The 24,146-nt window shown below is 52.8% G+C and overlaps 1 protein-coding gene across 3 annotated transcripts in view; it reads left to right on the forward strand.

The window, feature by feature from the left end:
• Positions 1-24,146, forward strand: part of TPCN1 (two pore segment channel 1) — a 58,598-nt gene that overhangs the window by 1,708 nt on the left and 32,744 nt on the right. Inside the window, exons 1-2 of one of the 3 annotated variants that reach the window (XM_045887591.3) lie at positions 983-1,216; positions 7,178-7,474. In XM_045887591.3, the coding sequence (XP_045743547.1) occupies positions 7,465-7,474 (10 nt within the window). In that variant the 5' untranslated portion in view covers positions 983-1,216; positions 7,178-7,464. Of the gene's footprint in view, positions 1-979; positions 1,217-7,177; positions 7,475-24,146 lie in introns of those variants that run through there. The other 2 variants (XM_045887588.2, XM_045887589.2) reach the window with 2 other exon arrangements.

Here is a 24,146-nt window from a genome sequence, read left to right on the forward strand (position 1 = left end):
CCCAGAAGGCCTCAGCTTGAGGAAGGAACCTGCTGCTGTTTTCAAGTTCAAAGGTCTGCTGCCAGATCTGCTGAGTCTTTACTTTGCATTTGGCCCTGCTCAGCGGAAATGGGAATGTGTATAAATAGGAACTGTAACAGGCTAGTTCTGAGTGTTTTAAAATTGGGAGTCCAGGATGAGCGCTTTTGCTGTGTGACTCTGGACGTCATTTTAAAAAATACTCTTCTCCTTCCTCCTAAAACACCAAAATCTAGGAGAATAATGCCTATATAAGAATGATATGGGCACGTGTAGGTGATCTGGCACACGACCTCTACACGTCATTGAAGCTAGGTGCTATGTAAATACCAAGGCTGGGTCTTGGAGAAATTGTAGTGTAGTGGATAGGATAACGGGTCTGGAGCTAGATTGTGTAGTACCCAAAGTTTGGCTTTCTAGCTCTGGGTTCTTGGGCAAGTTCCTTAATCTCTCTGAGCCTAGAGTCTCCCACTCTGTAATGGGGGCTAATGATCCTACTTACTCTTACGAAGTTTCAATCAGGTTTACTTAAAAATTGTTGGAAGAGCCCCTGGTACATAGTAAGTGCTCACTGAGTATGAACTACTATTATTTTAATGGTTGTATTTTTTTTTTTAAATCTTTAAGATCTTCATAGAACACATAAACAAGGGTAAAGAGAGATGGAGGTAGAACATATTAGCCATAATCTCAATCTCCAGACATAATTATGCTTAAATTTTCAGTATTTGTTCTTACAGAGTTTCCCCCCCAATATTTTAATGCTATTACTGTAATACTCTTTATTGAGATATAATTCACATACCATAAAGAATCCACCATTTTAAAAGGTGCAATTCAGTAGTTTTTGGTACATTTGCATGGTTATGCAACTGTTGCCACTCTCTAATTCCAGAACATTTTCTTCAGTAGTGGTTGTGTTTTGATAATCGTTTTTCTCTTTTTATCCCCCAAACCCTAGAAGATGCCTCTGATGGAGGAGTTTCTGAGAAGCACCTCTGGGCCAGTGGCTTTGAAAGGGAGCTCAAAGCAGAGGCTATTTAAAGCTCTGGACATCGCATCCTGAGGGCTGCAGGAGAGGAGAGCATGGCCGTGAGTTTAGATGACGACGTTCCCCTCATCCTGACCTTGGACGAGGGTGGCAGTGCCCCACTAGCTCCCTCCAACGGCCTGGGCCAAGAGGAGCTGCCTAGCAGAAGTAAGACTGTGGGGTGCGCTGGGGACGGGGTACAGCTTTTCTGTTTCAGGGGGTGAGCTATGGGCTTGGTGGTCTGGTAGTAGATGCGTGTATTCTAATGCCTGGCCCTACATCTGACCCCTAAGTTCTGACACAAACTACTGGCAGGCCATGGAGTCCTAATCTTGCATCCCCAGCTTAGGGATGCTTCCAGGGAGTGAGTAGCCTGCCCTCCCGGGGCTCTCGCCTCTCTCAGGGCCTTACCTCCCTTGCACTTGAGGTACCCTGCTTTGTTTGTGGATGCTTACTGGGGACCTCAGGCAAATCTGCTCTTTGGCTAGCTTCCCTGCCCCATTCCATGTTAAAAAAAGAAACCGATTTCAACACCAGCCTCCTCTGTCCAACCTGAAACTCTTGGCAGGGAAGCAGAGATGACTGCTTCTCCACGGTAGAGCTCAGTCCCTGCATTGCCCAGGACAGGGTGGGACGGGGGCAAGCATTTGCCGTGATCCATTGATTTGAGGGTTTGGGGTTTTGCTTTGTCTTCCTCTTAAACCAGCGCCTAGCACAAAGTGAGCCCAAGAGAGGCGAGCTTTGAATTTGTTACATTTTAATTGTGTTTCTGGCAGAATGAGAGACCTTAAAAAGCTTTCTGGTCCTTGTCCCGGAGCCATTTCCCTCATAAACCCAGGCCTTAGGTTCCAGGAAACTTAAAATAACTTTCATTTTGTGGAGGGTCCTAAGATGTCAGGGACTAACGCTTTAGGATCTCCTCACCAAATGGATGTTCCATCTGCTGGCCATGCTCCTGAGCCAGGACAGAGGGGTACTGCTGTCCTCCTGTTCACAAATGAAGACACTTGAGTCCAGGGAAAGACGAGCCTGGCTCTCCCGTCTCCTTTGTCCAGAGAGAACACAGTTGAGTCGCAGGGAGCTCCGCAGCCTCCCCTTGGAAGTGATGAAGGACAGCAGTGTTCCTGTGGATAGGAGTGCTGTGGGAGGCCTGGCTCCCTATAAACTGGCCTCTCCTTGCTTCGGCATGTTCACCCCACTTAGAGTGGTAGAGCTGGGTGGTCCAGGGAGGTCCGAATAGAAATCAGATTCTTCCCTAAGTGCCATTCAGGGTGGAGAAATCAGTGGCTCTGATTTCAGGCTCACTTCTTTTTTTTTTTTTAAAGATTTTATTTATTTATCTGACAGAGAGAGACACAGCAAGAGAGGGAACACAAGCAGGGGGAGTGGGAGAGGTAGAAGCAGGCTTCCTACAGAGCAGAGAGCTGGATGTGGGGCTCGATCCCAGGACCCCGGGATCATGACCTGAGCTGAAGGCAGACGCACAATGACTGAGCCACACAGGCACCCCTCAGGCTCACTTCTTACATGCCCTAGAGCTGGCAAGCTAAGTATTAGGCTCTTTCTTATCTGTTATCTTAACTAAGATCCTTTTGTAGGGTAGGCAGTATTATCCCTATTTGACAGAGGAGGAAACCATGAGTCAGAGAGGTAAAATAACATGCCCAAGGTCACACAGCCAAGCAAGTGGTTGAGCATAGATTTGAACCCAGGACTGTTGACTCCCCTCCCCCTCCTCCCTTTTTTGCTCTCCTGCTTCTCCTCCTTGTTCCCTCACAAGCCCTTAGTAAATGCAAGTACTAGCCCTTCGCATTTACATATATTAATCTCATCATATAACCTCAAGATAAAATTATTTTCCATATTACAGAGGAAGAAACAGCCTCAGAAAGGTTAATGTCCAAGGTCACACAGCTAGTAAGCAATAAGGCCCCTCTGATATCCACCCCACACCACTATGTAAGGTGCTTTGAAGAAAGTGATGTAAATGAATGTGACCTAGCCTCAGCTTCATTTTTTGTTTGTTTGTTTGTTTTATGTTATGAGTTGGGTGCTCAACTATGAGTTGGATGCCACCCACGTGTCCCCCCTAGTCTCAGCTTCAAAGTAGGATACTCCCTAGTGTGGAGGGTGGTCAGGTCCATGGCCAACAAGGGAATGGACTGCAAGGGTGGGCGGTTAACATACTAAGGGTGTGGATCATTCTGAAAGTAGTCGGGCTCAAGATTCTAAATTGGAATCCTGGTCATTGTCTGGGTGCCTCTTTTAAGTCCTTCCACAGTATCAGAGCTGATGGCCAGGGTGTCTAGCTGTCCTGTGATTCAGAGTGGGAAGAGCAACCTAGTTCTGTGTCAAGATCAGGTTTTGAACCACTGACGAAGCTTGAGTGGGAAATAGGCTAAGTAGACAATAAAACCAGCCTTGGATGGGCCTCTAGTAAGGCTATTTTTATCTTGGTGAAGTCGGTGGCTTCTTTGGCTATTTAAGAACAATGAAATATAAAACTGTCAAGGTCCAGGGAAACTGCTTTCCGCACAGTGTGTTGGTGCCTCAGTTTCCCCTCTCACCCTCCTACTAGGTCATTTGCTCAAACCTCCAAGAACTAATAGTTGTAATCCTTCAAGGCTCATTGGCAAAACAGTCTGGCCTGTCTGAGGACAGTTTTGGCCTGTGTTATTTCATGCTTGGATTTTGGCATTGACCTTCTACCCAAGGTCCCCCATCCCTGCTGTCTGAGCAGCCTGTCTAAAACACAAATCGGACCCAGTACTCTCCCCAGCTTGCAGCTCCCCAGGACCTCCCTGTCCCCCATGGGATGCAGGCCAAGCTCTTTAGCCCGGTGTACAAGGCCTTGTGTGCTCTGGCGCCTTCTTGCCCGAACGGTCCCATTTCCAGCCTTAGCCCACAGTGTCACACTGCTTCTGGTTCTGCAAAACCCCCATGCATTCTTAAACCTCTCTGCCTTGCTGGAGACTGTCTAGAACCCCTTTCCCAGCCTCTTGTTTGCGGTTGTTGCTTGTTTCCAGTTCTGTCTTGGGAATCCTGTTGATAATCCCATCTCTTTGAAGGCGCCACCGAACCTCCCATTCCTGACATGGTTTATTAGTCACTGCCCTTTTCTGCTTTGGTACCTAGATGAGGCTTCCACTGTTACAAGTAGCTGACTGTGTGGTAATGACTTGTTTAACCATCTGATGACCTCCTGGACCCCGAGTTCCATTCATCTTGGTATCACGCAGCTCAATTTACAGGGTATAGGTACTCAACAAATCATGGTGGAAATAAACCTCGTTGGGTTTCTGGAGCCTTTAGCTGGCTGTGGGAGTGGCCATCGGGGCCCCGGTCAGAGGTAGGCAGCATCTCCCCTGCCTCTTCTCCTAACCAGTGCTCGGAGTCTCACTGCTCACGGTACAGCTGATTGTCCTGGAGGCTGCCCCTGTCACCCCCAGTCTGTTGCTGATATAAACCCTTGTGGTATCAAGGAGTTGGCAGAATTCAGACAGAGGCCTTCAGCAGAGTTGGCAGCTACGTGGCCATGAGCCACTGAGAACCAAGCCAGCTTTCTAAGGGCGTGAGCCGTGGTCAAGCCTGGGCCTCCGCCCAGCCCAGCAGCTGTCACTGAAGCCTTCTGCTGGCTCTGCACCTATGTACGCCTTTGTTTTAGTCTGCTCCAGCTGCCATGACAAATAGCACAGACTGGTGGCCGTAAGCAGCCAAAGTTCATTTTCCCACAGTTCTGGAGGCTAGAAGTCCAAGATCAAGGCGTCAGCAGGGTTCGTTTTTTTCTGAGGCCTCCCTGCTTTCCCTGCAGACAGCCGCCTTCTGACTGTGTCCTCACATGTTCGTCCCTTAGTCTGGGTGTCTGTGTCCTAATCCATTCTTACAAGGACACCAGTCAGGTTGGATTAGGGCCCAGCCATAGGACCTCATTTTACCTTAATTACCTCTTTAAAATACGGCCACATTCTGGGGTCCTGGGGTTAGAACTTCAACATAGGAATTTTAGGGGGACACAGTTCAGCCTGTAACCCTCCTTGCCCTCTCCTCAGATGCAGGTATGCAGGAACCTGGCTGTGCTGCCTCTGACCTTTGACCCTACGCTAGGGGTGGCCTATGCTGGGGTGTTATCTTCACAGGAATCTGGAGGGTTGGGATCATTTTTTTTTTTCCCTTTGTGGGCAAGAATGGATTTTATCCAAGACTCAGACGTCTCTGGGCTATAAGAGTGGCTGCCGAAATGCTAATGAATGACTCATAGGCAGATGTCAGCTTGATAAAGGAGGCAGGTAGAAGCAGAGGTATTTAAAGCCTGGAAATTAGGAATAACCTTGAAAATGGGCAGTGGGGCTGGCGTTTGACAGTGTGGTTTCGAAATAGCTCACGGTGTGCATTGTGTATCAGGCTGAACACTGGGGGCAATACAAAGGATTTTCCAAGGGAATTCTGGTCACACTCACCTTTTGCCTTCTCATTGCCTTTTGACCCAACAGTTGCCTAAGATGGGCCTGCACACTATGCTTTTTCTGGGTATAAAAAGGATTGGGGTCGAGGGGAGTGGCCGAGACACTTCGTCTCATGGGGCTACTTTGGTGCTGGTGGTCCCTGGTTTCCAGGCGACAAGCCATGCAGTGATAAGGCCTAAGGTAACAGAGCAGTGGAGCCCTGTCTTCCTCCTTCACCATGATGCCGAGTTTGCCATCGGGAGTTACCTTGCTCAGTGCGGTATCTAGCAATGTAGAGGGCCACTGCCCCCTTGCAGGGGGCCAACATGTGGCATCCTGGCTCCTTTTCCAGAGTCTTCATGTAGCCAGAGCCAGTTGGCACCAGGCTCAGTCAAGGTGGGCCAGAGCTGTTGGCCTTGGGACAGGTATAGCCAGGATGAGCTGGGAAAGAGCAGTGGGGGCTGTCCACCCAAGGATGATCAACCCCAAAGTGAGCTCTCCATCATAGAAATCTGTGCCCACGGTTCTTGCCCAGTGTCCTTGCCAAAGAGTGAACACTGTCCAAGGGACTCATGTAGCTTTTGCCACGTGTGATACCCCGGGTGGTAGACTGATTCAGCATGCGGGCTCCACAGTCAAGCTCCAGGCTTCCAGGTCTAGCCACGTAGAGATCTTTGCCTCTGTAAGCCTCAGCCTCCTAGTCTGTAGAGTGGGGTCATGCTAGCATGTCCCAGGAGGGTTGTTGGGATTTCGTGAGATCACGTGCATGCTCCCCACAAGAAGTGCTCGGCCAGTCATAGGCATTGTTGTCATGGCCGGAGACCGGGCTGCTTCTTTGGAATATCATGGTACATGAGCAGGGGTCCTGAACCCAGGCCAGGATCTGAATCCTGTCTGCCTCACTCCCGGCACCACGGGTGGCCACCAGCGAGCCAGGAAGTGGAGGCAGAGGCAGCTCGGCAGCTGGACACCAAACAGCAATTAGGTTTTCACAGCCTCCCGGGGATCCTGGGCATTGGCTCCACAGAGTCATTCCCGGGCTTTCTTCGGGCCTCACCAAGGCAGAATGCCGGGTGTCACCAGGCCGGCGGACGCACCCATTAAAATGAGCAAGCACCCGGCCTGCTGGGTTCCAGCCTCATAACCCAGACTTGAAGCCTTTCGCTTCCTTAGCCCTCTGCGTCTTCACGAGGGATCCTGTCTGTTGCCTGGGGCCCCCCTGCCACGAAATGCCATCTCTCCCGTCCACACGCAGAAAGCCACCGTGGCGAAATGGCGGTCATGGCAGCTGGGTGCGGGCTGGAGCGCCGGCTGCACTGCTCTCCCCCCAGCGCCTCGGGGGGTTCTCCATTCACATTTGCTCCGGAGCGCTCCATGAGCCAGAGCAGCCGGCTTCTCAGCCTCCAAGTCAGGGAGGGAGCATGGGAGGGCTTGGATGGCTCACAGCAGTGCGTCTCGGGGGGCTCATGATGGCGGTGCCTTCCCCGAGGCTGCCTCGAATGGTGGCCCAGGAGGGAAACCCCAGCTCTTGAGGGGAAGCCCCAAGATGGACGGTGGTCCCCGGACTGCCTCCATCCCACCTTGGTGTTCAGGGAGCCCACGCGGCGGCTCTCCATCCTTATCCCTTTGCTGGGGCAAATTCCCTGATTTGGACACTTCTTCACTCTTTCCCTTCTCTCCCTGTCAGTCCAAGCTGAGTAAGGTCATACACGATGAAGATCACGGCTCTCGGGGATGAAGCCCCTACACCAGGTGCCAGGCAGTGTCCAGAGGCACTCTGCTCGTGCTGGCTCTCTCGTTGGGTGCTCCCAGCGGATGTGTGAGGCCAGCACCTTCAGGATCCCCGTCTGACAGGCGAGGAAACTGATGCTCTGGGAGGTTGAAACATCCCCAAGGTCACGCAGCCAGGAAGAGCCACGGCATTGAACTCATGTCTTCTGACCTCAGACTCAGGCCCTTAACTCCTGTTGCTGCATGCCAAGAGGTAAACTCTGTGGAAGAGGGAGAATTTTAGGCTGAATTTTCTTTTCCAAAAGGAAGTCGGTTTCCCTCTTTATTTTTTTATTTTTATTTTTTTTAACTTTTATTTCCTACGAGACGTGTTATTCTAAATTGGAGTTCCATACCTAGAGCTCCTCTTCGTAGTGTAAAAATAGCCAAGCCAATGGGGTGTCATTGTACAAACTGTATTGGATCATCACAGAGGAACCAGAAAATATGGGCAAGTGAAAACCAGACCACAAAGGACACCCACAATTCCCCCCAGTAGAAAACTCTGGCTCTCTCCTCCATGCATGCCCTTCCTCAGCTCTTCCTCCGCACAGGTATTGAGCTCAATTTTCCATCACAGTGGTGGGGCTGAAAATGAGAACTTAAAGGAGTCAAGATTGGGGAGTAGAAAGGAAGGACAAAGGAACACCAGCTTGGGAGTGTGGCATAAGGCTCCTGGGGTCCTGAAGAGGGTGGGGTCCTGAGGAGGGTGACCCCCTGAGGTCAATGGTTGCTGGGCAGGTGATCCCACCTCGGGGCCCCCCGGAGGATATCCTTGGATTGGATAACTGAGTTAGGTCATGGGTGTTTGGGCTGCCTTTGGCATTGGGGGCCCGTTTTGCCTTGTTTGTTCTTTGTGGGAGGGACTTATTTAGCTGTAAAAATGTGTAGTTCTGCCTCTGTTGGAACCACTCAAGAGGATCTGGTTCAGCGGAATTGACCTTGTAGCGTAGGTCCTGGGGCCCGGCGGGCCTGGGCCTTCACTTCCCAGCGGCTGCCCCTCCACCTGCCCCTGCTGTACAGGATCACGGGCTCGTTGTTACAGATTTTCCACTGTATCAAGAGAAGTCAAAACCTACAGTTTTAATCAGAAGTCTTCTGATTTTTAAATATTCGTAACCAGTTGGTAACCAGTTCTCATTTCTTAAACACAGCCGACCGAATAAAATCTGGTCAGTGGCCCGCTGCTTTATGACCTGAGCAAGAGCACACCGATTCAGTCTCGACTTTCTATTCAGAACCAGCTACTTCAAAATAAGGAAACAGTATACAGCCGACCACGGAACTGTGGCCCATGAGATGTTCTTGACCTTTGGGTGGCATTCAGTGGGAATTGGAACCGGCTGGGAGGTTTTTCTCTCTGCTTCCACGTGATTTGCCTAGAGAAGGACCAGATTTCATCCATCTATGGAACGGAGGCTGGAGCTGGGGGTAGAAGGGCGCAGGGGGCAGAGGCCTGGAGGTGTCGGAGTGGGTGGGTGTGGGGGTGCTTGGGGTGGAGGATGGGGAGGAGAGACTGGCTCCGGATCTTGGAGGTTCTGTCCCGACCCTCCACCCTCAGGCCAGGCCAAGGAGCTGGGACCTCATTCTGGGTGATGGAGAAGCTGGAGAGGATGCTCTCAGCCGGAGAGTGACGTGGTCATGTTTCCAGGGAGTGTCTGAGAATTCAAGCACGCCGCCCTGTGAGGAGTGGTTGGAGCTGGGTGTGGAGCCCAGGGAATGTGGTGGCGGCCCAGGGACCTGGTGGACCTGTTTTGTTCGGCCTGAACAGTGTTTTCAGAAGTGGCATCATCAAGCAGGCCTGATGCTTGGTCACAGGATGAGCACGTAGCACCTGTGGTCTCACACCCCAGCTTCCCATGTTTGTTACCCGCCTGGGGCCTGTAGGCATTGGAGTCTGCCTGTGGAGTAAATTCTGGTGGAGATGACACCAGGGCAGATATGACACTGTGGCTGGAGTCAAGGGAGCAAGTGATGGTGAAGGCTCAGCTAAGGGAGTGGCAGACGGGCCTGTGGCCAGGTGGCATTTCGGGACAGGTGGGCATCGGGGATGCTGGGGAGATAGGCAGGGGCGGTGGCCTGGGCAGAGGGGCAGAGGATGTGCGCTTCCCCATGCAGCTAGAGGCCAGGGCAGCAGGGGCGCATCGGGTGCGGGCCGTGGTTAAGAGTACGCACTCGCGGGCCAAACCAGCTGAGTCTGAATCCGCTCTGCCGTTTATTGCCGTGGATCAAACAAGGTGGCATACCTCAGACCATCCATACAGTGCCTGGTTTACACCAGATGGAACCCTTGGTGGACGTGAGCCATGAGTAGGGACAGAGCAGGCAAACCTATTTTCTGGAGAGCCTAAAATGTCAATAGCAGGAGTTTGAACTTGGTCGAGTAGGGCATGGGAGCTTCTACGTCTGTTTGGGCCAGAAAGTGATGTGATGACAAAGCATCTCCCCTCTGACCTCTTGCCAACTCTGGCTGCCTTCCCCAGCCACCGTGATGCTCTTCCTCAGAAACCCTGAGGTGGGGGAGCCCTGAATAGGAATTACTTTTCTCCCTGGAGATTGGGAGGTGGGTGGAGAGAAAACTCCTAGGGTGTTCTATAGCGGCAGGAACCAGATTTGGCGTTTTTCTCTCTTTCCCCACCAGGCTCTGGCCTTCCCCAGGGCCGGGTAATGTGCACAGCCTCGGAGCTCCGCACAGCGCCTGCCTCATGCTGGGCCCTCAGGAAACACCTGGACAATACAGAACTGAGGAGTACTCGCACAGTACCTGGCCTGGAGCATAGATGCGTGCCTCCTAGACACATCAGGAGCCGCGGCCGACAAGGGGAAAGGAGTCAGGGAAAGAAGAGCGAGGTTGGGATGAGTCTATTCCGCTGTGCCCTGGCCCACTGTGCCTTTCCTAGTCCCGCCGCACCAAGCCCTTAGGATCAGAAAGGGCCTACTCTCCTGATTTAAAAAAGCATGGCCTCCGACTGTATCCGGCAGATAAGTTTCTGCTTTGTTCCAGTGCAGTGATACAGCCCCCTGAGCAATCCATTGTAATCAAGGGTTGCTCAGGAAGTTCTCAGTCGGCTCAGCCGGGAAGCTAGATCTAACTTAGTCTGTCGTCCTAAACGATAAAGACTTCATGTGTCGCATTTCCCCTCCGTGGGGAAAAGGAGGGTTGGGTTCTGTCCTTGTAGCCACCCTTCATGTACTGAGGAAGCGAATACAACTGGGGTATTTGGATTGCAAATTTAAAAAATACATATATATATGTATGTATTTTAGCTATAAAAGCAAGCACAGAGCATAATATTGCAGCCCTAGTGTCTTTTTATTTTTATTTTGGAAGGCATGATTTAGGGGCTTTGTATTTCCATGAAAGCCTCGATTATGTCTGGGGACTCTGCTAGGTGAAGGCACAGCGGCTTCAGCCAGCTTATGGATCGACGCTCGCAAATATCTCCCGTGAGTGCGCTGTGGGTTCCTCCCCCACTCCCAGGCCTGACAGTGAATCCAGTAGCTGCAAATCAGTGTCCTTTATGCTGCCTTAAAGTCTGTCTTCCCCCGAGCCAGTCTCCTTACTCTCCTGTTAGGGGCACCAAGCACCGTGACACTGGATTGCAGAAGGAAAAGATGTGTGCAGTAATGTTTCTAGCCGGTTGACCCTAGCAGGCCTTGTGCACTGATGGTGTGCATCCCCGTTTTGCAGGTGTGCAGGTTGAGGTGTGGAGAGTGAAGCAGACTGGGGCCCATTCGTTCTGTCACTGATGGTGGGCGCTCGGGCAGGCAGGTGTGTGGCTGTGAGCCCTAATCCCACACCCCTGTCACCTCTTCTCTCAGGCCTTGCCCGGCAGGAGCGCTTCTCTGCCCAGACTTGAGCAGCCTTGAAAGTTTCACGAACTCAGAGTGTAGACAGGGAAACGGTAAACTTCCACCCGCTCCCATGGTGAAGGTTAGACCAAGTTCTCAGATCAAGTGTAAGATGAAGCCCTTGGAAACCAAGTGCTCTGACCACTTTCCCTGCCTGGCTCCAAGCCCCTGGCGGGGGTCCCAGCACTTTCCAGGCCATGAGAAATGTCTTCTCAGTTACACTCTGGGCTGACCAGCCTCCCTTCTCTTACTCCGCCCCAGAACTCAGAACCAATAATCAGAAGTCTTAAAACATGGCACCGCTCAGATAACCTCATTTATTTTTTTTTTGAAGATTTTTTATTTATTTATTTGAGAGAGAGAGAATGAGAGAGAACACATGAGAGGGGATAGGGTCAGAGGGAGAAGCAGACTCCCTGCCGAGCAGGGAGCCCGATGCGGGACTCGATCCAGGGACTCCAGGATCATGACCTGAGCCGAAGGCAGTCGCTTAACCAACTGAGCCACCCAGGCGCCCCAGATAACCTCATTTAAACCACTTTTCGGTACCAGTGTCCTCATGGGCTGCTGTCTCTCGCTTCTGATCCATCCCCACTCCAACTTTCTCCAGCTGAAGACCTTTGTCCTGTTCTTCCACCGAGCCTTCCCCAGGCCTCCCTAACTAGTTAGGGTAGTGGCTGCCCATCCACAACCTCCCATTCTCTGTGCTGTCTGTGCCTCCTCTGCTCTCCAGGCACAGAGGCCCTTTCCCTCCCCAGCACCTGCATGTGGTAGATTTGATTAATGTCTTATGGACTGAATCGAGGTTTGCTTTGCGCCATGATGGATTCCTAAAGGTGTTAAGGAAAATGGAATTTTGGTGAGGTAGATAATTTAAAATATGGGCAAGAAGGCTGAGTTTGGCAAATCATCTTCATAGTATGATTAATACCCCTGAGTTCATCCAGTGTCGAGTTGGGTTTTATAAACCAAGTTCCTTTCAATCAGGGTTTAACCTGTTTGTGGATGTCTTTCAGTGTCTCTGTGATGCCCATTTGAGGCGGCCAGGTTGGACAAGACAGGAGGGCGTAGTGCTGCCCTCGGGGTACCGTCTGGCTGGGTGCTGTCGTTTTGGGTGCTGATGTGGGGCACGAATGCGCCTCTTTCTGGTAGTACAAGTTTTGCAAAGGCAGAGACTGTGTCTTTTCTACTCATAGCCTGAGTGCTTCGTAAATAGATGTGAAGTAACATATCTGGGAGTGACTCACCAGGTTCACAGAACATCCAAGGCCCCAGGTGACTCTGTGGGTCACAGTGTAGCCAGCTCCTGGAGCCATGTGGGGTGACAAGGAGACTCATACACATGTGATGGGTCAGAAATAGTCAGGGCTGGGCCTGGCCCCTGCTGCGCCTGGGAAGAGCTGACTTTTTGGATGGTTCTAGTGCTTTGCACTTCTCCACGAGCCCACACATGTCTCATAATTGCTGTGGCAGCCTGGGGTGCTTGGCTCCCACCTTCCCACCCCTCACCGCGCCACCCTGCCATTTCTAGGCTGCCTTTTTTCTCTTGCTATAATCTCTCGTTTTGTTGGATTCGGTATTTATTTTTATTTTTATTTTTTTTTATTCCTTTAGCTCTTGCTGAAAATCAGCTTGGGCAGAGCGGTGGTGCTCAGTGCTGGCTAATGGCTTGGAGCCCCTCCAGGCTGCCGGATGTGTTGGCTCTCACTTGTGGGGGGTCGTCGACAAGCGTGATGTCTCCTCCCTGTGACTCCCGAGGGTGCCCTCTTCTTGCGGGCTCGGCTGTTCACACTTGGCTGGCTGGCCTTGTCATCTGCAATCGCAGTTTTTACAGCACACCCCGGGGCCGGTCTGGTTGCCTCGATAGGGCCCACATTTGTTCAGTACCAGAGCCCACTCGGCCTCCAGGCCCGTTGGCCCGTGTGGTCGTGTTGCAGGTTATTTTGTGCTGTTTTCGGGTGTGGAGATCAGACGCCGGCCCAGCGTGCCTAGAGACTCACAAGTCTGGAGATAGGGGTGGCTTGGGAGAGTTCTCAGGTCGTTAGAAATGTGTGTGTGTGTTGGGTGGGCGATGTTGTCTGCTGGTACTCTACAACATTCTCCTGTTTCTTCAGAGACTCTCCGTCTACAGCGAAGGACGGGGTTGAAATTTCGGCGTCACCGGCTGGTAGCTGTGCAAGCTCGGGTGAGGAGCTGAGCCTTGGTTTCTTCATCTGTACAATGGGGATAAGAATACCTCCATTCAGGGTTGACATAAAGATTAAGTGGGAAATTCCATATAACATCGCCTAGGACCAACTCAGTAAGTGGAAACAATAAGTAATAATGAAGTATCAGGGTTTCATTTTCAACAAAGTAGTGATGTTGCCCCTTCCTGAGCCCTGAGTAGGCAATTTAAGGACTCTGGATGGAGGGCTTGAATGTGCTCTTCCTCTTATTAAATTCCCTGACTTCCTCTTAAGGAATTGTTAGCTGGTTTTGGCATTTTCTTAAATGGTAAATGGAAGAATGATACGTTCACTCCCTTGACCACCATCCTGGGTGCACTACAGGGAGAGTTTAATTCAGGCAGCTCTGTCTCTCAACCTAACCACTTGTTAGGTTGGCTTCTTGGTTTCCATTGTATTTTTCTTTACCCGTGATGCCTCTTTTGGGTGGCCTGCCTCACTCAACAGGAAGGGAAACTGAGGAAAAAGGAAGAGGAGGCGGAGGGCAGTGCCTGGCCACTGACTGCAGGCCCTCGGGCCCCGGTGGCTGCTCTGGGAGCGGCAGGGGCCAGATGAGCGCAGGTCTCTGAACAAGTGGCCTGCCTCAGCCCTCCAGCTCTCTGCAGGATGTCGGCTTCTGACCACGATCACTTCCCCAAGGGCCCTGGGCCTCTGGCCACCTCACTCCTTGTCGCTGCTCTTCCGAGCAGGGCTGCCAGCAGCCACGGAAGATCCAGATGCTGCAGTGTGGCCAGTGTTTGTGAAAGCCGGGTCGAGCCAGCCCCGCAGGTACTGCCAGGCAGGGGCCGGTGCGGGCTCCAATCTGTGCTGACGCATCAGCTGACACATCAGGTGGCGTCCTGGAGAGTGAGTCTCACAGCCAGACTCGTCCTCTGAACGCCGCTTGTCTGCTGACCTCTTGCAGGGGCTCCGGACGTGCCCGCGTGCGGTGAAAGATGCCTCTTCTCCCGGTGCTCTCTTCCATAGCTCCCTTCCCTGTCCCCGTGTGGTTCACAGTTAGCATTTCCAATGCTTCCAAGTGAACGCGGGACAGATGTTCGCACAGGTGCTGCACTCCTCGTTGGGTAAACAGAGTGGGGCTTGCAGCCGTGTGTGTGTGTGTGTGTGTGTGTGAGAGAGAGAGAGAGAGAGAGAGAGAAGCAGTGAGGGGGGCTTTTGACGGGTGCGCAGACCTTACAAATGTCTTTTCAAGGCACCCGGAGCACTTTGTACATGGTAGGTGCTCAGTAAATACTTGGTGATGAGTGGTCAGTACCAGTGAAAGCCCTTTGTTTCCATAAACTCAGTGACTCAGGAGCAGGAAGCAGAATTGCAAGCCGAGTCTTGAATATCATGCATGAAGGAAGGAGAGATTCCATCCTGCCTGTGGGCATCTGGCAACCCCTTGCTCCCTCTGTGCCCTGGCAGGAGGTGGAGGTGCTGGGGCGCACAGCAGTGGCCAGCGTGGGGTGGTGAGGACGTGTGGGCAGTGGAGGTGAGCTTGGTGGCTCCCAGTGAGGCACCTGCCTTACACGCGGTGCGTTCACGATGCTTTCCTAGGAGAGCGAACTTGTCGTTTTGCTGCGCACAGCGTCTGTAGATGGGGTTGCGAGGTGCACCAAGACCGGCCACCTCGTCACGTGCTTCCGATTGGCACACCTGCTCAGGTTACTTTCCTTTGGAACCCAGTGGCTCCGGCTCTGTCTCCTTCAGCTGGTCCACTCCTCCTGCTGTGTCTTTGCCTGGGTCAGCTTCAGGATCACTGAACTCTCCAGCTTCCCAAACATGGGCTGCTGTTTGCTTCCCTGAGCTTTATGCGTGACCTTCCCTGTTTCTGGAATGTTCCTTTCACCCTCCCCCCAATCCACCTTGTGAACCATCTTCATCCTTCATCCTTCAGAAGTGGCGCAGACATCACCCCTGAATCCCCGCCACGAGTCCCCATGGAGGGCAGTTCTCATACCCTTTTCTAGGCTGTTGAAGTCACTTAACGCACCAGAATCACATTCCTTCTCTTGCCTCCTGATGGTGAGCCCCATGAGGACAAAGTACATGGTTTGACTTTTTCAAATCCAACACTTGGCACAATGCCTGGTACACAGTAGGTGCTGAATAAATGTCTTTAAATTAAACCATATTTGTTTGTATCAGGAAGGCCAGCCTTGTAAAATTCCACCCTCCCTTGTTCTCCCCCAGATTACTGCATGATTTATGAAGCCTACCGAGTGGCTGTCAAGGTCATGTTCGCAACCTCAGGGAGCAAGTGCCCTGAGTAGCCAGTTGGGGGTGGGCACTTGGGGCAGTAATCACTGCCCTAAATTACGAAGAGGCACTCGTGTCCCCAGCCCCTCCCAAGAGCCTCTGTTCACAGCCACTGCTCTCAACCTTCTAGCCATTTCCCTGCCAGTTCAAGGCCCTTCTGTGGCAGACCTCCTGTATCTACAGAGAATCCCTCTGGATTTGGCCACATCGGTCTCTGTCAGCTGGCCGGAAACGAAGTTGAGGGTGGCACAGGGCATTATCCTGGCTACTTCCAAACCAAGGCTCCTCCTTCTAGAACAGTGCTTGACCCCATAATACTGGCCGAGTTGAGCCTTTTGTTTGTCCTTTCCTCCTCTGGCCTGAGCCTTTGGCAGGATGGGTTTTGGGCTTGAGGCCAACGATTCAGCTAGGTTGGCTCTGCGCCAGTCCTCGCCTTTCTTGAGGTCAGTGTATCTGCCCGGGGCTCTGTCCGTGTTTGCAGTCTTTCCTAGCATGCACTGATAACATGGGTCTACCTCCCACGCCATCTTGCAACTAGTCATCAGAAAGAGAAGGCCCGAGCAGGAGGAAATGTGCACTCTGCTTTCTTGCGGTAGAGTGTCTTTTGCCCGATTTTTATCTGGGGGCCTTTGAAGAGCCAGCCAGCAGCAGAAGCGGTGCCCGGAAAACTCATCAGTGTCACTCTGGTTTATTTTCCTCTGCTCTTGGAGTATTTTTTTTCCCATGGAGTGGGGCTCTCAGCGACAACTGGCGAATGGTTGGGCGATGGCTCGTTGTCATTCTGGTGGGCACTGGTTTCCGGAGGGCTCCGGGTGCTTTGTGGGTATTCACATTTGTTTCTGTGCCGTCCAGAGCACAGCTGGCCCCAGTCCCAGTTAGTGGGTGGGGAAACTGAGGCTCTGGGGATTCTGACGGTGATCCGGGGGCGGGGAGGGGCCCAGTAGGGAGTGAGCCTTGAAGAAGATGTGCAGGGTGTGTGTGTGTGTGTGTGTGTGTATTTGAGAATAGGCGAGGTCGTGCACATAAAAGAGGAGGAGAAGGAAAAGCAGCAAGGGTGGAACGGGAGTAGAGATCTCGGCGTAAACCTGCCCAGCTGCAGTCACAGCCTGGCCTTCTTCCCCATCCAGGAGCTCGTAGGCCTTTTACCCACGGCAACCTCTGGTCCTGGGCCCCAGAGGGAGGTCTCAGAGGCTTCCCCGGCCCACGCAGACCCTGCCCTTGCCGGATGGGAGTTGGATCACAGAAGCCCTCCCCTCTTGCCCGTTCTTTCCCGCTCCTCCCTGGTGCAGCTTTATGGAGGCATATGGAAACTGTTTCTATTTACCCAGCACCGCCAGGATGCGGCTGCACGCTGTGCGCCAGCGAACGGAAACCTTGGATTCCCCGCAGGGCCATTTCAGAGGCTGCATGCAAAGCAGCCAGCTGTTTTGCAGGGAGCGTCTGGGCCCTGTTACATCAGCGAGGAAGCGTTACCATCTGTGCAAACAGGTCATCCTGGTTTGGCGGCCTGTCCTCTGAATGGGAACTTTTCTCCTACTTGGAGTCAGTTTTTTGTTACTGTTGTTTTGTATTCTAGTGCCTGCCCGGTCAGCTTTTTCTTTCAGCTCCTTCCCCGCCTCCTGCTGGTGATTTTATGCTCACCTCCCTGGGCTGGTTGCCAGGGTTCAGGGAGGGTAGTGAAAGAGTAGGTGTTGCATAAATCTTTAGTGGTAAGGTCTGCTGGCCGAAGAGGCCGCCGCGGCCGCAGCCTGGTTTTCACAGGAGAGCTCTCTGCTCAGGGCAGCAGAGGCACAGAACAAAATGTTTCTCTTTGGGAACTTTCCCCGGAGGCACAGAATGGGATCTTCCTGGTTGCCAAGAGTGTTCCTGGTCAGCTTTCTCCGACCCTTTTAAAACCTCTTTTAAAATTCCTTCGAGCGAGAGCCAGTGGGGAAGCTGACTTGCTGGGAGAGCCTGGAAGCCTGCTCCTCCTACCCTCCTGCACCTGCTGTGTGTCTTTTTCCCTTCTTCCCTCCTGCTCCCAGGCCAGCCACCTCCCGGGAACGCGGACATGCAGAGGCCAGGCCCGGTGGCCATTGTCCTTCTGGAGGAGGTAGTGGAGGGCCAGCTCCCCGACGGCCCTGTGGTGAGGCCATCCCGTCTCCACCAGCTGGGCCCTTGCGGTATGCCTTGACCTTGCCCTTCCAGCTCACCTGGAAGAGCTCGCTGTGCTCTGGGTGAGGACAGTGCCAGAGTCTGAGGTTGCATGTGTTGATCCTCGTGAGGTATCTAGTAATCCCCAGTTGGGCCGGACCTGGGGTGCTGTGGTGACAGCCCTCCTGTCTGCTTTGTTGTCCAGGACTCTCCCTGTGCAGGGAGCACCCATGCGAGCACCTGTCATTCACCTGGAGACCTGGAGGCTGGTATTTCTCCCAGGAAGTGCAGATATGGCCAGGGTGCGCAGGAGTCGGTGGGCAGGCAGCAGGACAGGTAGCTGCTCGCAGCCCCCAGGGTCTCAGGCTCCCCAAACAGACGATCCAGAGCAGACCCAGCGGGTATGATGCGTGCGCCGTAACCAGGACGTGGGGACACGTTATCCCCTGGTTCTTCATGCCCAGTAGTGACCAGTCAGGGGAACTAGGAGTCTCCACGCCGCCTCTCACATCCTGCTTTGAGGGAGTCTTTCCTAAGGAAGCCCACGGGGATCTGTTCCCCAGCAGGAAGGGCCTTGTGCCCCTAGGCACCCCACCGGCTGTGTCCTAGGGCTCGGCTGCCCCCTCGACCCTCTGGCGCCTGACCTGCCTCCTGCACCCCTGCCTTCCTCTCCTTTATGGGCTGTAATTGTCCTGCCCCTTTCAGGAGCTGCTGAGCCTTTGAACATGCCTTATACTGCAGCAATAAAGCACTTGGGATTTGGAGCATTTCCATCACCTCTGTGGCCACTTTTCCAGCCTAGGAAGTGGGAAGCAGTGTTCGGGGGCAGGGAATTAGGACCCACGTGGTGCCCCAGCACCCCCACCCCCAGTCTGCAGGGCACTGAAAGTGCTTCTGGACTTGGCTACAGGGCTGCCCCCTCTGCGTGAGGGCTGCCTATAAAAGGAACAGGGCAAGCTAGGGGCTCCTTGCCTTCCATCTGCGCCCTTTGTATAATCCCTAAATGTGCCGCCCAGCCGCTGGGGCCAGGTGTGAAGGGGGCTCTGTGAAATCTCCCAGGGCTTTCCTGAAAAGCCCTGCAGCCTGCCCACCGCTCCTGCCCCCGTCCCCAGGGCCTTTCAGCCCTCCCCACATAGAAGAGCCACAAACAAGCTATGGGGCTTTGCCAAGCAAGCCAAGTTCTGTGTTCTGAGCAAGCATCAGGTTGAATGGTTAGAACAAAGTCCGCCCTGGAGGGGAGACTCCTCCATTCTTTCCTCTTGGCTCTGCCAATCACATTTTTCCTTTTCTTTTTAAGGTTCTGCCCTGAATTACTCTTATGCGAAATAGTGCCTCTCCAGCAAATCCTTAAAAGAATGATCTTAAGAAAACAGAGATCAAGTCACTGCCCCTTAACACCCTCTGGCACTCCCTCTGCAGTCCCGAGGGGGTTACCCGCCAGGCTCTGTGCATACTTCCTGGGCCTTGCCCTCCCGTCACTGGCCCGGGAGTTTGCTTCTGGAATCTTCGGGGAAGAGCTTCATTTCACTTCAGTGCAGATGTTTGTGGAGCATTCGTCCGTCCATCATGCCCAACACTGTTCTGGGCCCTGGGGACTCCACAACAAGACCAAAGTCCCTGGCCTCACAGAGCTGACATTTCAAGCAGGGAAACAGGCACTAAATAGGCCAACAAGTAAATAAATGCCCTTCCAGGTGGTGATGCAACCCCAGGGGGAAGCACAAGGCAGCATGAGGAGGACAGGGTGTGCCAGTGACTTCCAAAGATGTGAGAAATCCGGGGAGGGCGGAGGGAACAGGAAGTGCAGAGGTCCTTAGGCAGAACCTTCCAGGCCTGTCGCAGGACAATAAGGAGGCCAGCGTGTCTGGAGCAAGAGGGTGGGTGGGGCGAGACATCTCAGTCTCATACGCCATTTTAATCCAGGGAAGGACTCTATAGAGTTTTCTCGGGAATTGGAGGCTGCAGTCTATTTGGGGCAGAGGAGTGGTATCATCTGGCTTCGGTTTTTAAAGGATTATTGTTATACTGAACTACAAAGTTTACTTAAAACACACACACAACAAAGGACTTTTCTGACTGGCCTAGAGACTAGACACACTAGACACAGGCAGGGCGGGGAGCCGGGAGCCCAGTTGGCAGAAGGGGCTGTGCTTCCCCAGGGGAGAGGTGGCTCGCGCCACGGCAGGGGGCTTGAACGGGTAAGTCATGGGATCTTACCGGCCGGGTGCAGCCAGATTCTGGGCATCATTCAGTGTAATGAATGAAGGGCATAGGAGGGGCTGAGCCTCCTGACTCCCATACACTGTTCACACCCCAGCTCCCCACCTGCCAAGCACACGGGGTAACCCTCCTCTGCGGTTTAGCATGGTGCTTCCGAACACAGACCTCGTTCACTTTCTAAATGTGTGAGACCTGGGGCAAGTTCACACATGGCTCTGTGCTGCCATTGCCTCGTCCGTAAAATGGGGACAATCATGGTCAGTTGGGAGGATGAAGTTCATGTGTATATGGAGTGTGTAGGAGAGTGCCTGGCACAGGGGATATGGGGTGTAAGTGCGAAGGTCCCTTATTTAGTCAGAGGCTGAGTTGCTGAGCTCTGGGCTCTGTAGATCTGTGGGGCTGCAGTTAATCAGGGGAGGGAGAGGGAAGAGTGTGCTAAGAGACGCCCTTACCCCATCCGTGCATCCAGGCAGTGTTTGTGGAAGGCTGTTGATGACTAGCAAGGTCTAGGCGGCTGGGCCCTGCCCCACGGGAAGCTCATGAATTTTGAGTTGTCTTTAAGGCCATCTGCTCCTACCTGCCTATCCCTTCGGAGTCTCTATGTACCTGTAAATACATAGATGCTGGGAATTGCAAGGGCAGCTGGTCCAACGCCCTACTTGCTGAGTGAACCTCCTTTGTGTTGAAACATCCCCATGGATGGCTGTAGAACCTCTTCTTGAGTCCCCCTGGTGATGGGGCACTTGCTGCCTCAGCGGACAGGTACCCCTGCAGGGCCGGGGCTCTCCAGGTACCTCCAGTCCCCGCTGCCCCGGGGATGCCCACCAAACAAATGAGTGCTTGAACAAGGCAATTGTTGGTTTAAAATAATTTTATGAAGAATTATTTCAACTTACAGATCATATTTAGAATGAAATAACAACTATGTGCCCTGCTGTAATGGGGCCTAGCATTTGCTAACTTACTTTAGCAAAGCAGACATGACAGCTAAAGCCCCCGCTGCCCAGGGCATCGTTGGTCAGCTCTGCTTGGTGGAAAGGCCCTCCCTGTTACATCCCCTCTGGGGTCCTCGTTCTGCCCTTTGCAGCCCTGCAACACGTCTGCTCTCACACATCTGTGGCCTAGGAGCACACGTTTTATCTCTGTGGTGCTCGCTGTCACTTGGGGCCCCCCGCGTCCTCAGCACTCCATAGTAACCAGCTGCCCTCTGGAGCCCCGCCCGTAAGCGCCAGGCTGACGAGCTACCCGTCTGTTAGAGCTTGGGAAGGAATGTGATTCCAAAGACCCTTGCTTGCCCGGATGCGTATCAGCTCCTTGCAGGGTGAAGAAGTCTGAGTTTTTCCTGAGGGCAAGCCATTCGAGATTTTAAGCAGCAGAGCATGACTTAATTGATGCTTTGCCGACCTCATCCTCCACCAAGATGCCTGGGGTCAGGTGGCCGGGAAAGGCCCGGGGCAGCGAGAGCCAGTCTGGGGGCTGTTGCTGTCTTGTAGGTGAAAGGCAGGAGGCCAGCGAAGGTGGGGAGTGGAGATGGGTTTGAGAGAGGAGATCCTGCCAGAGCTGGTGACTCACTGGCCATGATGGTGGAGAGCAAGGCAATGTCAAAGCTTTCCATCAAAGCCTGGAAGCCTGGTCCTTCTCCCCGTCCCAGTGGTCCCTGTGGATTTCAGAAATGGGAAGGAGCTGTTGTTTGGGGCTTTGAGGGGAAGATGCCACGGGGCACCTGCTCCCAGATAAAAACCCACTGGTGTGAGCGTGAGTGAGGTGCTCGGGTGGCGAGGAGCGGCCCGCGCGGGGGTATGCCGTAGCCCCCCTGGGCACAGTGGTGTGTGGTGGAAGTGATGAAGGCCAGAGGGGAGAAACTGGGAGGGCTGAGGGAGCTCCTGCGTGGGAGGAGGAAGCTGGATCCATCTGCCGAGAGCCCCGAGAGGGAGGAAGGGCTGGGAAGGTTCGCACAGAGGCTCTCTGAGGCAGGGGCTCACACAGATGCCAGCGTCTAGTACCGGCTGGGCAAGTGGCACTAATGTCCGCTGCCATCTGTGCCGGCTCATCGCCGCCCACCCCACACTGGCCCCGTGATTTCTTTCACCTAGAACTGCCATGGCGTGTGAAGGTCGCGGATGGCGGGCGCAGGCACGCGAGGTCACAGCACCGTCCAGCTGCCTGCCGGCGGCTTCGCCTACTGGGGAGGCACATTTCAGCTCCTGCTTCCCTGGTCCACACCAGCACATCCAGGAAGGCAGTTTGACCTTCTCCTGTCCGCGCCTAGGGCTTAGTTCTTCCAGAAATGGACACTGGGAGCGGCGTCGGGAAAACCTCCGGTAGAGAAGGACCAGAACGGTCAAGGGCGAGCTGCAGCCAGATGTGCCACCTCCTGTTTGTAACTTCATCGAGGGATGGAACTGCTGCTGTATATTTCCTCTTTTTGGCACTACGCTGACACCCTTTCGAGGCTTCCATTTCTCAAGAAGAAACGGAAGGGGCACGTAGCCTGCTGACGAGGAACTAATCACCCAGTTCGGTCTTCCAGCCCTGCTTCCCGCTCACGGCTTGGCCTCAGGAAGGTACCTGGCCTTTCTGCAGGATTGTCAGGAGCATTATGTAGGTCAGTGGGTATAAAGCACTTAGATATGTGTTATCTATCGCTCTACAGCAGAGCATCCTAAAACATAGTGCCTGAAGATAGCAGATATTGCCTTGAGATATTTTGTGCAAGAGCCTGCAGTTTGGGCAGGGTCTGATGGAGGGGCTTATCTCTGCGCCACGTGGTGTCAGTTTGGACACTTGTCTGGGGCTAGAGGATTTGGTTTTTGAGATGGCTCATTCACCTGACTGGCAAGTTGCAGGCTGGGGGCTGGGGGCTCAGCTGGGCTGTGGACAGGAGGCCTTGCTTTTTCTCCCCGGGCCTCTCCGCCACACAACATGGTGGCTAGGTTCCAAGACCAAGGGTCCCAGTAGAAAAAGATGGGGACGTACTTATGACCTAGCCTCAGAAGTCATTAGCATTATGTCCTCCATCCTGCATTGGTCAAGATAGGCACAAAGTCTCACCTGGTTTCAAGAGGGAGACACAGGCCCCACCCGTTTGTGGGGAAGTAGCAAGGTTCTAGAAGAGCACGTAGGATGAAAGATCATGCTGTGGCTGGATTTGGAAAATACAGTCTGCCACAGCATAAGTTTTGGCATGCGGTAAGCCTCAATAAATGTTTATTACCACTGGTTAAAAACTATTGTCAGATGTCCTTCTTCCCAGACTCCTCTCTCTTAGAGGGTGGTCGTAGGGCATAGTGGTTAAATGCATCTGTTCTGGAACCAGGCTGCCTGGGGTCAAATCCCGGCTTGGCCCCTTAGAGCTGTGTGACCTTGGGTGAATTGCTTAATCTCCTCATGCAGTAGCATTTATGATAGTACATACTGTTTGGGATTGTAAGGATTACATCAACATGGAGCACAAAGCACAGAGCTCACAAGCTCACAAAGCACACAAGCTCTTATGTGCTTCCATTGGTGCAGTCCCTTCCAGAAGGATTCTCCTAGTTACATATCCTAGCAATGGAGATGAAGCTCAATCCGGAGTAGATCTCTGAACTGGAAATCCCTGTGTTTCCAGAAGCCTGAAGGTTGGGAGCGGAGAGAGGGAAGTGTACTGTTATAAGGAAAAGGTTCTTATCCTATGCATGAAGTGACACAATATCACTTGAAAATAGACTGTGGTAAATTAAAAATGTGTACTGTAAACCCTAAAGCAACTTCTAAATAACAGAAGAAAGCACTGTGGCTAAGCCAACAAAGGAGATAAAATGGAATCATAATAAATATTCAGTGATCCAAAAGAAGGCAGAAAAAGGGAACAAAGAACAGATGGGACAACTATAAAAAAATAGCAAGACAATATATTTAGGGGCGCCTGGGTGGCTCAGTCGTTGAGTGTCTGCCTCCGGCTCAGGTCATGGTCCCGGGGTCCTGGGATCGAGCCCTGCGTTGGGCTCCCTGCTCAGTGGGGAGTCTGCTTCTCCCTCTCCCACTCCCCCTGCTTGTGTTCCCTCTCTCGCCGTGTCTCTCTCTCTCAAATAAAATCTTTAAGAAAAAAAAAAAATAAATAAATAAATAAATATTCAGTGATCCAAAAGAAGGCAGAAAAGGGAACAACGAACAGATGGGACAACTATAAAAAAAGAGCAAGACACTATATTTAAATCTTAACTCTATCTA

The sequence above is a fragment of the Mirounga angustirostris genome, unplaced genomic scaffold (genome assembly GCF_029215605.1).
Source record: "Mirounga angustirostris isolate CCGP_5_RB_7025 unplaced genomic scaffold, mMirAng1.0.hap1 SCAF_14, whole genome shotgun sequence".
Taxonomy (NCBI): domain Eukaryota; kingdom Metazoa; phylum Chordata; class Mammalia; order Carnivora; family Phocidae; genus Mirounga; species Mirounga angustirostris.